The sequence below is a fragment of the Halichoerus grypus genome, chromosome 6 (assembly GCF_964656455.1).
Source record: "Halichoerus grypus chromosome 6, mHalGry1.hap1.1, whole genome shotgun sequence".
Taxonomy (NCBI): domain Eukaryota; kingdom Metazoa; phylum Chordata; class Mammalia; order Carnivora; family Phocidae; genus Halichoerus; species Halichoerus grypus.
Window position 1 is genome coordinate 8,693,393 of NC_135717.1, and position 13,971 is coordinate 8,707,363.

The 13,971-nt window shown below is 54.6% G+C and overlaps 1 protein-coding gene and 1 non-coding gene across 2 annotated transcripts; both read right to left on the reverse strand.

Annotated features, from left to right (window-relative positions):
* Positions 1–2,306: 2,306 nt before the first annotated feature.
* On the reverse strand, positions 2,307–10,037 carry ZP3 (zona pellucida glycoprotein 3). Its single transcript, XM_036072415.2, has 8 exons — positions 9,732–10,037; positions 7,935–8,053; positions 6,189–6,292; positions 5,936–6,113; positions 5,722–5,839; positions 3,169–3,260; positions 2,865–3,007; positions 2,307–2,527 (listed from the first exon to the last, which is right to left on the reverse strand). The coding sequence occupies exons 1-8, from the start codon at positions 10,035–10,037 to the stop codon at positions 2,307–2,309; spliced, it is 1,281 nt and encodes a 426-aa protein (XP_035928308.1).
* A 1,754-nt stretch (positions 10,038–11,791) lies between these two features.
* LOC118523041 (U6 spliceosomal RNA) lies at positions 11,792–11,894 on the reverse strand. Its single transcript, XR_004910893.1, has one exon. It is a non-coding gene; the product is annotated as a U6 spliceosomal RNA (small nuclear RNA).
* Between the last annotated feature and the right edge of the window lie 2,077 nt (positions 11,895–13,971).

Here is a 13,971-nt window from a genome sequence, read left to right on the forward strand (position 1 = left end):
TGCCGCTTCCCCTGCTTGTGCTGACAAAAATCTTAAAAAAAAAAATCAGATGTTTGCCCTCCCCCCCATGGATCACTCAGATAAAATTGGTGGTAAAAACTCCCATTCTGGGAAAGACACTCTCCCCCAAATTCAATACTTCTAGTTAAGGGAGGGGCAAAAATATCTCTTGAGCTGTTGGGTCTCCGTTGGCATGCGGCCTACCTTGAGCTGTAGGCCGAGCCACACACTTCGGGGAGACTTGTCCTGAGCCCCTTCATTGGACACCAAGTACCACATTACTCCTCCCAAGAACCCTGAAGAGTGGAGAACTCCATCTGAAAGGTGATGATGCTGAGGAGGAAACAGGCTCGGTGAGGAATAGAGCTGGGTGGGATGAGACACAGGCCCTCTGGCCCCCCGAGGCCTGCTGCGTGAGCCAGGCGGCCATCAAGCACTCCACTCAGTCTCTGGACAGCATACCTCACAGATGGGGGGGACCTGCCAGGCCAGCAGAGGCAGGGAGCCAGGCTGATTCTGCCTCCAGGCCATGTTCTGCTGTTCCTCTGGGTCTTCTTGACAGACAATCCATTCCGTGGCTCCTTTTCACATTGTTAATGACTCATTGGTAGGAGACCTCCCTCCCTCCCCACCCACCCCACCTCTTCTAGGCACGCAGGCCCTCCATTCTTCCAGGAGAAAGCGTTCTCTCTTCCTCTCCTCCCTCCACACCCACCTCTCCCCTTTTGTCCAGCCAGGACCCGCTGGTTCTTCAAGGATTTGCTCCAGGATCACCAGCTCCAGGAAGCCCACCCCTCCTATCTCCAGCCTTTTACTCCCTCCCACAGCACACCCGGACCTGCTTGGGGGGGGGGGCGGGGGGGGGTGTGATTCCTTCTTGCTGCAAATCCCCTGGCCCAGGGCACCTTAACACACCTGAATCACCTGGAGATTTTAAAATGCAGATTAGAGCTGGGATGGGGCCCCAAATTCTGCCTTGCCACAAGTCCCCAGGTGATGCTAATAGTGTTCACAGACCACCCTTAGAGGGGCAAGAACCGAGGCAGACCCAGAATCACAAAACCTTGCCCTGAATGTACTTTAAGGATTTTATTTGACAAAGAGCAAGAGAGCGCAAGCAGGGGGAGCGGCAGAGGGAGAGGAAGAAGGCTCCTCACTGAGCAGGGAGCCTGATGCGGGGCTTCATCCCAGAACGCTGAGATCATGACCTGAGCCAAAGGCAGACATTTAACTGAGCCATCCAGGCGCCCCCTGAATGTACTTTAGACATCTGTCTCTAGGCTTCTGTCAACACATCCAAGCCTCTGCCCTCAGCCAGGCCCCAGGCTGCAGGGAGGGAGCCATTCCAGATGCAACAATTAAGCTCCTTCTGGTTCCAATCCCATTTATGTCCAACAAGCCCGCCCAACCGGTACCAGCCCCATTTTGCCCATGAGGAGCCTCAGGCTCACAGAAATTAACTGGCAAGGCTGGGATTCCCAGTGAAGGGGAACTTCACACAATCAGGAGAAGGAGTTGGGGTCTGGGGTGAGGTTGGAGCCAGCTAAGGGCCACAGCCCCCTGGGGGGGGTGTCACAGCTGTCAGAGGGAGCGGGGGGCCCCCTGCCCTAGAGAGGGGGTCACAAGCTGCTTGGGCACCCCTGGGGCTTAGGAGAGGAAGGCAGCTCTATCAGAGGGGGAAAGCAGCTCCCCCCAGTGACAGGAAGCTTCAAGCAGGGCTCAGCCCTTCTGAGGAGCCTACCTCTGAATTGGTGACTTGGCCATAGCACACTCCCACTCACCCTACACCCCAGACGTGCTCCCCTACAGCAGCCTCAGGCCCAGGGTGACCACTGTCCAGACCCCCGCCCTGGACCCGGTCACCTCTGGGCCTTGAGTCTGCTGCCCCCTAGAGAGGCCGACTCCATCCTTTCCTCCCTGCCCCCAACCCCATTTCAGATGCACGGGGTCCAGAGACACACCAGACCCTCTGCTAGCCCAGAAGGGGGCTGGCAGGGCCCACCCTGCTTTTTTGCCCCCGATAGCTGATATCTTGGCCTCCTTGGAGACATGGGAGGATGGTGGCCTGGGAAGATGAGCCCCTCTCCCAGGAAGGCCGTGTTGCCCAGAGCCAGGAAAATGCAGGCTTGCCTTCACAACCCAGTCTGGCCTCTCTGCTGTGGACAGACCACCCCACGCTAGAGATGCAGCAGTCCATGCTAGAGGGTGCTCCTTGAGCCCACAGCACTGTTCTCCCGTCTGCCCCCCCTTCCCCCTCACCCCTATATGACATCATTGCACCACACCCCAGAGCTCACTTTCTTCTTTTATTGGGGAACAGACACAGGGCATGTCACCAAGCGAGAAGCAGTACGGTGCCTCCGGGCAAGGACCAGGCCAATGGTAGCCAGAGTCAGGGATACCACCGTGGCCAGGCCTAAGCCCAGCATCACAGAGGTGTGAGGAGAGGTGGACCCCTCCACACCACGATCACCAGCCTTTCCCAGGAAGATCAGAGGCCCCACGGTGATCTCTGCTTCTTCGGTCACTGAAAGACACAGGACACCTAAGGGTCACCTTAGTCCCGCACCAGGGGTCCGACGGTTTTGCTCTATTTCAGCAGATTTAACTAGGTTTTGTTCTAGAAGCTGCGTTATCTCCCCACAGTCCTGATCACGCCCTACTCTGAACCACTGGCTGATGCTGGAGTGGGGGTTTAGAGTCCCCTATTAGCCCCCAAGTCTATGTAAGAAAGCCCAAAACCGCATTCCCCCAGCGGTGAGCAGCCTTGAGTGGGAGACCAAGGAGGAATGTCACCCTGCAGGGACAGCACGTACCCTAGACTGAGGCAAGGGCAAGAGCCCCGGAGGGGTCCTAACACCTACCGTGCCTTCGACTTCGGGCTCGGGAAGCAGACTTGAGCTGCCCTCTCTCTAGGTGGGACAGCCTCCTGGAACGGCCTGGAAGGCCACAGCTGCCTTTGTTACAACAGTGACAGATGTCAGCAGTGCCTTCTACAGGGTACCACCTGAGCAGGGCGGGGTGGGGGGGAGGGGAAGAAGACAAGATCAGATGGCCGTGTTACCCTCAGGCACCAGCCTGCTGCTGGTATACATCCTAGGGGAACGGACCCCAGGGAGGCCGGTGACAGGGCTTTCTGCCCCAGCCATGTCTAACCCGTTCCCTCACCTCTTGGTGGACTTGATGAAGGAACAGGCTTTGTTTAGCTGGTCCGGGACTTGGTCAGCCTGAGTGACCTTCAGATGACAAGTGATATAGATCTAGAAGTAAGAGCAGCTGTTACGAGGTGGAATTCTAAACTGTACCAGGGACTTGAGTAAGCCAGATCTTTAACCTGAACCCTTGGAGTTCATTTTAGAGATAATAGAGGGTCAGAGGTGAAGTCAGCCAAGACTTGAGGAAGTGGCAGATCAGATTCTAGACTGTAACCCACCAGCTTTATACCCCCCCCAACCAATCTTTCCCAAACTCTCCAATCCCTTACCACTGTGCCACCTGGGATAGGGGAAATTTTGATACAAAGCCAGGGTTCACGTCAGCCCTGGTCCTCTTGGCAGATGCATCCCCAGGCAGAGGTCCCCCCTTCATACTCCAGGCAGTGCTTTGGCACCCCCTGCCAACCCTACAAGGGCATAGAAGTTCTACCACCTTCTCTGAAGCCGTCTGCAGAGCCATAAACCTTGGCCACCACCTAGTGGCTGAGTGCACCAGCAGGGAAGCCAATTTGAACAAGGGAGGATACACTTCTAGCCAGCGGCTTTTTTCTTTTTAAAGATTTTAAAGTAATCTCTACACCCAACGTGAGGCTTGAACTCACAACCCCAAGATCAAGAGTCACATGCTCCGCTGACTGAGCCAGCCAGGCGCCCCAGGCCACTAGCCTTCTATCTGCCCCAGCAGAGGAGAGCTCTGGGATCCCTTAGAATCCCTATTTCAGGATAGCACTGCTTTTATCCTCAAGCTTCTTCCCAGTACATTTTTTGATGTTAACTGGGGCCTAAGACTCTACAATGGTTCTCTGTTCCTCTTGAATAAAAGGTTTACTTCTCTGTGCCTTGGACAGGGTCAGCCAAACCATCCCATTTACTGTTAAGGAAGAATCTTCCCAGAACTCAGGCTACCTTCCACTGATCAGCATCATCCTCTGGTCTCTGGTGCGCAACCCCCCCAACCCCCCCAAAATCCCGAGAGATGCACATACCAGCTCAGGTTGCACCTGTGCTGATAACCACCACCCGTATGAAACCTTATCCCTTCCTCCTCCCCACCAGGTCACCTCTGAGGGTCAGTGGCACTCCCTACCCCAGCTAGGATCCTCTACCCTAGGACCCACAAGGTCCCTGATCTGGGTGATCAGGACCCTTTCTCAGTCTGTTCTTTATCCGCAGCCCCGTCCGACCCATCTGGAGCTTCAGGCATCTCACCAATAGCCTTGATTCACACCCCTCCTTTTATTGACCAGTGTATCAAGCTTCCTGTTCTCAGAACAGAACTGCTGGGCGTGGGGAGGTAGCTCCAGTGTCATCTACAAATTCACTGTGCTCACCCCTTAATGCCCCTCAGCCATAGGAGCCTTTGGTTTAGTGGTTTGTAAACCCAGCTGTTTATTAGAGCCCCCTAGGAGCTTAAATAGCTTTTGATGATTTCCAAGTAAAAGAGACCATATTTTATGGTCATTCATTCACTAGTCTAATGGTAGAAATCTAGATGATAGGTATATAGGTATTTGCTGTGAAATTCTTTCATCACAGGAGAATTTCCATAATAAAATGTTAGAAAAGAGATGCTGTCCCCATCCTAATTAAGTGAAAAGATATGGGATTATAGGACCTTTCCAGGTGATTAGTATAGAGCCAAAAAAAAAAAAAAAAATCCCTGCTACAATCCCTTCCTGAGCAGCTATTCCAAACTTTGCATCCCCTGCTCCTAGTTCAGCAAACTTAAGATCTATTTTTTATTTGTAAAATTCTACCAGCACTTTCTGGTTAGCAATGCAGAGGCTGGGCTCTCTTCTAGACCTACTAAAACCAAATCCTGGGGCTAGGGCCCAACCTAGGTCAATAAACCCTCCAGATGCTGCTGATGCACTCAAGCTTCAAAAAGTCCCCGGTCTAGCCTAGGATCAAGTTCAAGAGCCTACCCTGTAGGAAAAGAAGTTCGTACCTGCTTTTCTTGCCCTTCCAGAAAGCTTCCAGGAAGGCTGACACCTGTTTTTGTCAACCCCTTTATTCAACCCTTCATCTGGCTGCTGGCCCTGCCCACTGTGGCAAAGACCAGGTTAGTGACCTGGCCACCGGATGCCACAGTGGGTGGGCCTCCTCATCTGAGCCATCAGCTCTACCCCTGGTTGGTTCTATTTCTAAGACCCTGGATTCTCTCCACCTTTCATGGGCTTCCTACCTACCTCTAAGGGTTTGTGCTACCCATGCTTCTTCCCTAAAGATCTCACTAGAGCCCATGGCTTTATCAGCTGAATTCACAGAGTTTTGGGATAGGGACAGAGCTATCAAGTTGCTTAAGGAGATACCTGGTGACCCACAGCAGACAGTAAGCTTGGTCAGCCTGACCCTATAGTTCAATCTTATTCCAAGTTCCCCCACCCCCGAAGTAGGCTCCACACCCAACATGGGGCTTGAACTTAGAACACTGAGACCAAGTGTCACACGCTCCACTGACTTAGCCAGCCAGGTGCCCCCCAGTTATTTTTTAAAGGTCAGTTACCGTGTTTCTGGAGTCATTAGCAAAGTGGAACATGTCTACTGTGAACTGCAGAGTCTCTGGCCTGGGTCTGGGGCTTTTGAAGGCAGAAGAGGCGTCGGAGAGACCGTCCACAAGACAGCTTTGAAGAGGAGTGGACAATGGAGTCAGGGGCTGAGGAAGGTGGTGGAGGTCAGGTAGTTACAAGGGCTCCCTAGAGAAGTGGCCCAGCCCTCACCCGTGGAAGTCCACTATGGTGTGATGAGGGGAGGCATTCCGGGTGGGTGTCAGCGTGGCCACGCAGTGGTCCACGAACAGCCGCAGTGGCACGTGGCTACCAGTGTGAACTTCGGCCTGGAGGTGGGCGACGTCTCCCAGCTGGAAGGTGGGGGACCGCTTCTCGGAGCCCCAGTCCTCTGAAAGGCACACAGTCAGGGGTGAGACCACCCGAGCTCTCCCTGCCAGCACCCACCCAAGCCCTCCTTGCTTACCCTCCATCAGGCGGAGAGAGAAAACCAGCTTCTCCTCTGAGAGCATCGTGGTCCTAAAGGGCACCCAGGTGGGCAGGACGGCCTGGCTGCTCACGTTGCTGTGCCTACGGAGCAGACCAGCTGTCTACACCTGTCCTGAGCTCATCCCACCTGGCTTCAGTGGAGGGGTTGGGTCTCTCGTTCCTATCTCACAGCAGAGACCTCAGCTGGGGCCCAGCCAGGCGGTGAGTCTAAGGCCACTGAACAGACACCCGAAGTCTGAGCCTCCCCCTTGACCCGCCCAAACCCCACACCTGTGAGTGGGCCCCTCCCTCCAGCTGTGAGGACATTGCTGAGGCATGAAAATGGGATACACCCGAGTTCGCAGTTTGGTCTCTAGACCCAGATGGGCTTATCAGGGTTAACCCCAGAAGCTCAGATTTTGGGCCTGAGGCAGCCAGCCCTCTCTGCACCCCCTCTGGTTCTTGAGGAGCCTCAGGGACTGTCTGGGCCTATACCAGGACGGGAAGGTCCTTGGAAGCAGTGGAAGGTCTCCAGAGGTCTGCCCTGCCGACCTCACCGGGTCTCATGGGAGAGGCTGTGTCGGTGACGCATGGGAGAACTGGAGCTAGGATAGAGCATCCCAGCCTGGGGCAGGCCCCCCTGCACCACCTGCCGCCATCGGGCCAGGCAAGCCCACGTTCTCAGGTCAGTCCCAGGCAGAGATTTTCTAAAGCAAGGCAGCCATCGTCCCAGGAGGGCTTCAGCCTCTGGAGCAAGTACAGGGGCGGCTGACCTTCCTGCCCTTGGCTCTTCCATCTTCCCCCACCCAACCAGGTCAAGCTCCAGGCTCCCTCCACCCCTGCTGCCGTGGGTCAGAACTCATTCTACGCCATCGCAGCTGGTCTCACCGATTCCATCTGCCCGAGGCCCTTCTGGGTTGAGAAACCCGTCCTTACCCATTCAGCTTGGTTCTAGGGAGGGGTGCCCGCTAACATGTGAGCCTGAGCCCCTTCTCTGGATCTGGTTGGGCCTTTAGAACCCCCCGTCTCCCTTCCCTTTTTTTTTTTTTTCCCCTTCCCTTTCTTGACCAGGCCCTGGGCTCCAGACCCCTGGGCTGCGCCCCTATTAGTGGTACGTTGCACTCCCCTGGGGAGTGTGTGGCTCTGCCCAGACGGTCCCAGTCCCACCCGTCCTAGAGGCACCCTCCCAGGATCTTGTTCTGGGAGACTCTACCATGAACCCCCCCACCCAGGCCCATACCCTCATGGTATCGGCACCACCTCCCTTACCTCCTCCCAGCCTGTGCACTCTGCATTCAGCGGAGCCACACAGGACCCGGCACTGTGGCCTTGTCATTATGAGCCATAGTCACCTCCTCCTCACGCGCCAGTGCCCAAGGTCACAGGCACGTGCTTGGTGCTAAGGCTTGAGGGGTCTCCCCCACCCGCGTGCACGTTGTGGGGGAAGCCAGAGGCCAAGAGCAGGCTGTGCTAGCCCAAGCCTAGAACCTCCACCTGCACGGAGTTTTTCAAAACTTCAAGGTGGGCCTGGGCTGGGCAGCCCTGCAGCTTCCACCGAGAGACAGCTGCGGCCCGGATGCATTTCAGAGGCTCAGGGCAGACTCAGCGGCCTCCCCACTCCCCGCTGGAGTGGAGGGCGGTGACCTCAACCTAAGTACGCACAACTTCGAGCCGCCAAGCTGCCAGAGCATGCTGGGAGGGGCCTCCGCACCAGGCGCAGCAACACGCCCCGTCCCACACTGACCTGGGATAGCGGCACTCGATGGGAACCTCGGCGCGGTTAGTCCTCAGGATGGACAGGTTTCCCGCAGGGCGGGGCCTGTGGAGCAGGAAGGTGCTGTACACCAGAGCGCTGTCCGTCACCTGAACGGAACGGGAGGGGTTAACCCCAACAGCATCACCTGCCCGCGAAAGGGGGCAGGGAGGGCAGCCCACCTGAGGTGGGGAGAACCCAGACCCTGGACTCAAAGCCCACCCTCCTGATGACCCATGCGAAAGCCTGAACAGGTACCACCCTCGAACCTGCGTTTCCCGCCCCCCCCCCCCCGACCCTGAAATTGTGACGCCACCGCAGGGGGTCTGGATCAGCTCTGTGTCAGGCCCCAAGTGGTGCCCAGCGACCGGGGTGTTGGGTATGTGCTCCCCTTCTCAGGCTGCCACCCCCATCCCAACACCATTTCCTTCTGGGGGTGGAAGGGGGGCAGGGAAGGCCTGGGACCTAGAGAGCCACCTTGAAGAACCCAGAAGGTTCCAGGAAGTTTAATTCATGGCCACAGCAGTTAAGACTCAACTTGCCCTTCCTTCTCTTCTTCTCATACCCACAGAAGGATCAGTGGTTGCCAGAGGCAGGAAGAGCTCAGGCAGGTGCTACCGGACACTTGCATCTTCCAAGGGGCCACCCGGGAGGAGACCGAGCTGCTGCCTGGCCATGCCCGAACCACTGCATCTTTAGGAGAGTCCGAGCTTTCTACTAGCTAGGGCCCCAGATGGACCAGCAGCATCATTTGTGGGTCGCCCTGTTCAGAAGTTCAGAATTTCGGGGCATTAAACCAATTGCAGCTGGTGAGACAGCACAGGGCCTGGCCCCAGGTGATTCTTATCAGGCAGGATTGTGAGACCCCACCCCGGAAAAGGGCACGGCCAGGTTGTGCGTATTGGAGTCACCTGGGGGCCTTAAGAATGCTGCTAGCTGGCTCCCACAGCCCGTCTGATTTAGCACAGGAAAAGGGAATCAGGATTTTTAAATGCTCCCCGGGCGGTTCTAATGCCCAAAGTTTGGGAGTTACTCAACTAGAATGATTCCTCAAATAACTCTTTGGGTTCTCTGGGCTCGCTGTCCTCTTCCTGGGGAAGCAAGGGCCAGGAGGCCTCAGGGTAAGCCCCGGGGGTGGGGGGCAGCATGGAAGATTAAAGCCCCAGGAAGGCTCCAGGTGCTTACTGAGCTTGCCCCCACCCTAGCCAAGCTGAGCCGTGAGTCCAGGGCCTGGTGCGCAAGAGCCCAGGACAAAGGAGAAGATGAGCTGTGGGGTGACAGGAAGTAGTCCAAGGAACCGTGGACCAGCTAGGGGTCCTGTGCCCAGTCCAGCCCTGCCTTGCTGGAAGCCCCTCCTTGTAGCCTGAATTCCTTAGCTCTTCAGTACCTGCCTCCCACATTAAGTGTCCCCACCCCTCTACTTGGGACTACCCCCAGGGATCCCGTTTGTGCCTTGAAGTTAACACAGAGGTGATCATGACGCCCTTTGCCCCCTCCCTCAAAGCCACATCTCTCCTGGATGCCCTCCAGGGGTTCACAAACCCTCAGGAATCAGAGTGGGGGATGCCCTCTCTGGCCCAGAGTGCATGGCCATCTCTGGACTCCACCCCATCTACCTGATTCTGGCAACTAGAGGCAAGCACTTTCAACCACCCCAAGTTGCCAATCCCAAGCTTCAGGCCTCAGTTGCTCCCTGTCCCCAGCAAGTGAAGGGGCTCTGGCCCAGCCCCACCTCTCCCTGGCCCTGCATCCACACTCCCCACGGCCACCAAGGGGGCCAAGTCTCACCTGCATCCCGTTGCCACACTCGTGCAGCCCCACCTCAAACCTGACCACATCATCTGCGTCCATAGAGACCAGGGGTTCACAGTTCTCCGGGCCCAGGGTGAGGTCCGCAGGTCTGACGAGCTTCCCAGTACCAAAAAGGTTTTTGCTGACAGTGACCACCAGCTGGGCCTCCAGACACTCCACAACCACGGGGGGCCTAGATGGCAATGAGTAGTAGGTCTCACCCGGAGAAGTGGTCTGGGGGTAGCACAGCTCTACGCCTCCCAAGAGCAGAAAGCAGATGAAGAGCCCATGGCTCAGCCCCATGGCTCCTCTAGTCACTCGCACTAGTAACCCCTATGCAGCCACCACCCAGCGGTCTTATACCCCGGATGATGCCACCTGCACCTGGGCTCCCACCCGCCTCCGTTCCCCAACCAATCAGTGGGCCAGTCCCCGATCTAGCAGCTTCGCATCACCTGGGAGCTTGTTAGACCTGCAGACTCTCCGCCCCACCCCAGACCTACCGAGTCAGAATCTGGTGTTTTGCTCTCTTCCCAAGTGATTTGTGTTCGAGGTAAATCTGACAAGCATGGGCAGGCAACCCATTCAGTCATACCGTCTTGCCCCTTCTCTACCCCCACTCCCATGTGTCAGCCCTTTGCTGGCCCAGCAAGGGAGTTAAGAGCGGGCCCAGGTCTGTGGGGGAGATGGGGAGAAAGACTTTGATTGGAGGGTGAGGAGGATGGATCAGGGGAGGCAGGGAGCTCATTCCAAGTGAGAAAACAGAAGGAGGCCTCATTAGGAGACCAGGGAATTTTAGGGGTTGTTGCCCAATTTTACGGGAGGTAGGAGGGGAGGTCAGTTTAGGTAGAGGTGGCCGTGTGAACAGAGGGGAAGAGAGGGGATTGGGCGGGCTTGGGAGAAAAGCCCAGGAGCTCAGAGGTGCTGGAGCCTCGGTTCCCCAGGGGGTAAGAGTGACAGTTTAGGGGGCTGGGGAGGTGGTGGGGCGGTCTGGGGCTCTCTGGCTGGGAAGGGGTAGGACCAGAGAGGAGGGTCAGGTGGCTACTGTACCAGTCCTGGTGGGAGAGGGTGAAGAAGGACCGGCAGGGTCCACATTTACATTTATTCTGCCAGAAAGCAGGGGAGGAGAACTACAAAAATTAACAGCACCAGGGCGCCTGGCTGGCTCAGTTGGTGGAGTGTGCGACTCTTGATCTTGGGGTCTTGAGTTCGAGCCTATGTTGGGTGTGAAGAGTACTTAAAAATAAAAATAAAGGGGCGCCTGGGTGGCTCAGTCGGTTAAGCGTCTGCCTTCGGCTCAGGTCATGATCCCAGGGTCCCGGGATCGAGCCCCACATCGGGCTCCCTGCTCGGCAGGAAGCCTGCTTCTCCCTCTCCTGCTCCCCCTGCTTGTGTTCCCTCTCTCGCTGTCTTTCTCTCTGTCAAATAAATAAATAAAATCTTTAAAAAATAAAAATAAAAATAAAAAGGGGCGCCTGGGTGGCTCAGTCAGTTAAGCGGCTGCCTTTGGCTCAGGTCCTGATCCCAGGGTCCTGGGATCGAGCCCCGCATCGGGCTCCCTGCTCGGCGGAGAGCCTGCTTCTCCCTTTCCCTCTGCCTGCCACTCTGCCTACTTGTGCTCTGTCAAATAAATAAATTTTAAAAAATAAAAATAAAAATAAAAAATTAATGGCACGTAATTCCTAGGGACAGAATGTGGACTCACTTGCTTGCTATCAAACCATAGATTTAAGTTGCTTGAACAGTCCCTTGGTGGGTTTTTTGCGGGGGGGAAGGGTGTATTTTTTTAATATGTACTCTAGTTTACTTGTGGGAAAATAAATAAGTGGAGGGAAGAGATTACCCCCACAACTTCCTTTGACTTAACCAACAGGGGTGGGTGGGGGGCGGTGTGGGGGATGGAGGCAGCCAGCTCAGAGAAGCAGCTCCAAGCTCACCTGGGTGGCCCACCCCTGTGGGAAACCCTTCCCTCTGGGTTCCCTGTGTTAGATAACAAAAATTCAACCCAGTAAATTTTATTTATTTATTATTTTTTTAAAGATTTTAATTTTTTTTTTTTAAACATGGAATGCTTCACGAATTTTCGTGTCATCCTTGTGCAGGGGCCATGCTAATCTTCTTTTATTCCAATTTTAGTATATGTGCTGCTGAAGCAAGCACTTAAAGATTTTATTTTATTTTTTATTTTATTTCTTAAAGATTTATTTATTTATGCGAAAGAGAGTACTCATGCTCATGCACGCGCGTGGAGGGGAGGGGAGGGGCAGAGGGAGAGAGAATCTCAAGCGGACTCCCCTCTGAGTGTGGAGATTGATGAGGGGCTGGATCCCACCACCCATGAGATCATGACCTGAGCCGAAACCGAGTCGGATGCTTAACCGACTGAGCCACCTGGGTGCCCCAAAGATTTTATATTTAAGTAATCTCCATACCCAACGTGGGGCTCAAACTCACAACCCCAAGATCAAAAATCACATGCTCCACTGACTGAACCAGCCAGGCGTCCCAACCCAGGAAAGAGCTCATTGGCTTTATTATTTGGTTCATGAATCAGGCAGCACACCATCTAACAGGTAAAGGGGAACCCCAAAGGGCCACAGGAAATGAAAGTTTTTTTAAAAATAGAGAGGGAGGGGCACCTGGGTGGCTCAGTGGGCTAAGCGTCTGACTTTGGCTTGGGTCATGATCTCAGGGTCCTGGGATTGGGTTCTGAGTTAAGCTCTGCGGTCAGTGGGGAGTCTGCTTGTCCCTCTGCCTCTTCCCCTGCTCATGCTCGAGCTCTCGCTCTTTCTCTCAAATAAATAATTAAAGTCTTAAAAAAATTAAAAATAGAGAGGGAGTAGAACAAAGGAAATTATTAGAAAGAATTCATTGTTTTAGGCAAGTTTGCTCTCCTAAGGGGAATGGAAGGGATCTTTCAGGAAACTTCCTAGGGCTGACCCTAGAGCAGGAAATTCCTATGTTGGCTGGTTAAAGGTTACATTTCTGGGGTGCCTGGGTGGCTCAGTCAGTTAGGTGTCTGACTCTTGATTGCAACTCAGGTCTGCCTGAGATTCTCTCTCTCTCCCTCTGCCCCTCCCCCCCCCACTTGCGGTCTCTCTCATTGTCTCTAAAATAAATAAATAAATCTTAAAAATAAATATATATTTTTTAAAAAGGTTACATTTCGGGGCACCTGGGTGGCTCAGTCGGTTAAGCATCTGCCTTTGGCTCAGGTCATGATCCTAGGGTCCTGGGATCGAGCCCCACTACAGGCTTCTGGCTCAGCAGGGAGCCTGCTTCTCCCTCTCCCCTGGCCTCTCCCCCTGCTCGTGCTCTCTCTCTGTATCTATGTCTCAAATGAATAAATAAAATCTTTAAAAAAAGGGTGCCTGGGTGGCTCAGTTGGTTGAGCGACTGCCTTCGGCTCAGGTCATGATCCTGGAGTCCCTGGATCGAGTCCCACATCGGACTCCCTGCTCGGCAGGGAGTCTGCTTCTCCCTCTGACCCTCCCCCCTCTCATGTGTTCTCTCTCATTCTCTCTCTCTCAAATAAATAAATAAAACCTTTAAAAAAAAAAATCTTTAAAAAAAAAAAAGGTTACATTTCTGAGGGGTTGAAACTACAGTTAGGTTAGGTATTAAATCTTGGTTTACTGACTTGGGGCCTTAACACAAGTGATGCCTTTTTGGGCCTGTGGTTTTCTTTTTAACCTACCTACCAGGTCCAGAGGGAGGGAGCCAGCTGGGGCCCGCGGCCCCAAAGAACAGCTAGTTGGAGACACTCTGTCTTAGGAGTGGGGGCCCTCTGGGGAAGGGGCCTCTCCATGCTTGTAGCCCACAGCTGTGTTTGTGGACTGTGCTGGAAATAGGGTGGGGTGGGCTGGGCACTGGAAATGAGGGCCTCATTGAAGCCTTGGGATCCATCCCCTCTCCCTCTGTGCCCTGAGACTAACCCCTCCTAGAAGGCTTCAGGATAAAAGGACATGGACTGCCTGGCTGGTGCAGTTGGTGGAGCATGGGGGTTTAAGCCTCACATTGGGCTTAGAGTTTACAAACAAATAAAAAATAAGACATGAAGAAATTGATGAGGGGGTGTGAGGCGTGTATTGGGGGAGGGGGAGAGGAGGATGGAGGAGAGTATGCACATGAAGTGCTGGTAAGTTTGTGTGTCCCCTTTCCAGAAAGAGGACCAAAGACAACCCCATCAAGGAGCCTGGCCAGCCCAGCCCCCACTCTCCCCACCCCGCCCAGATTC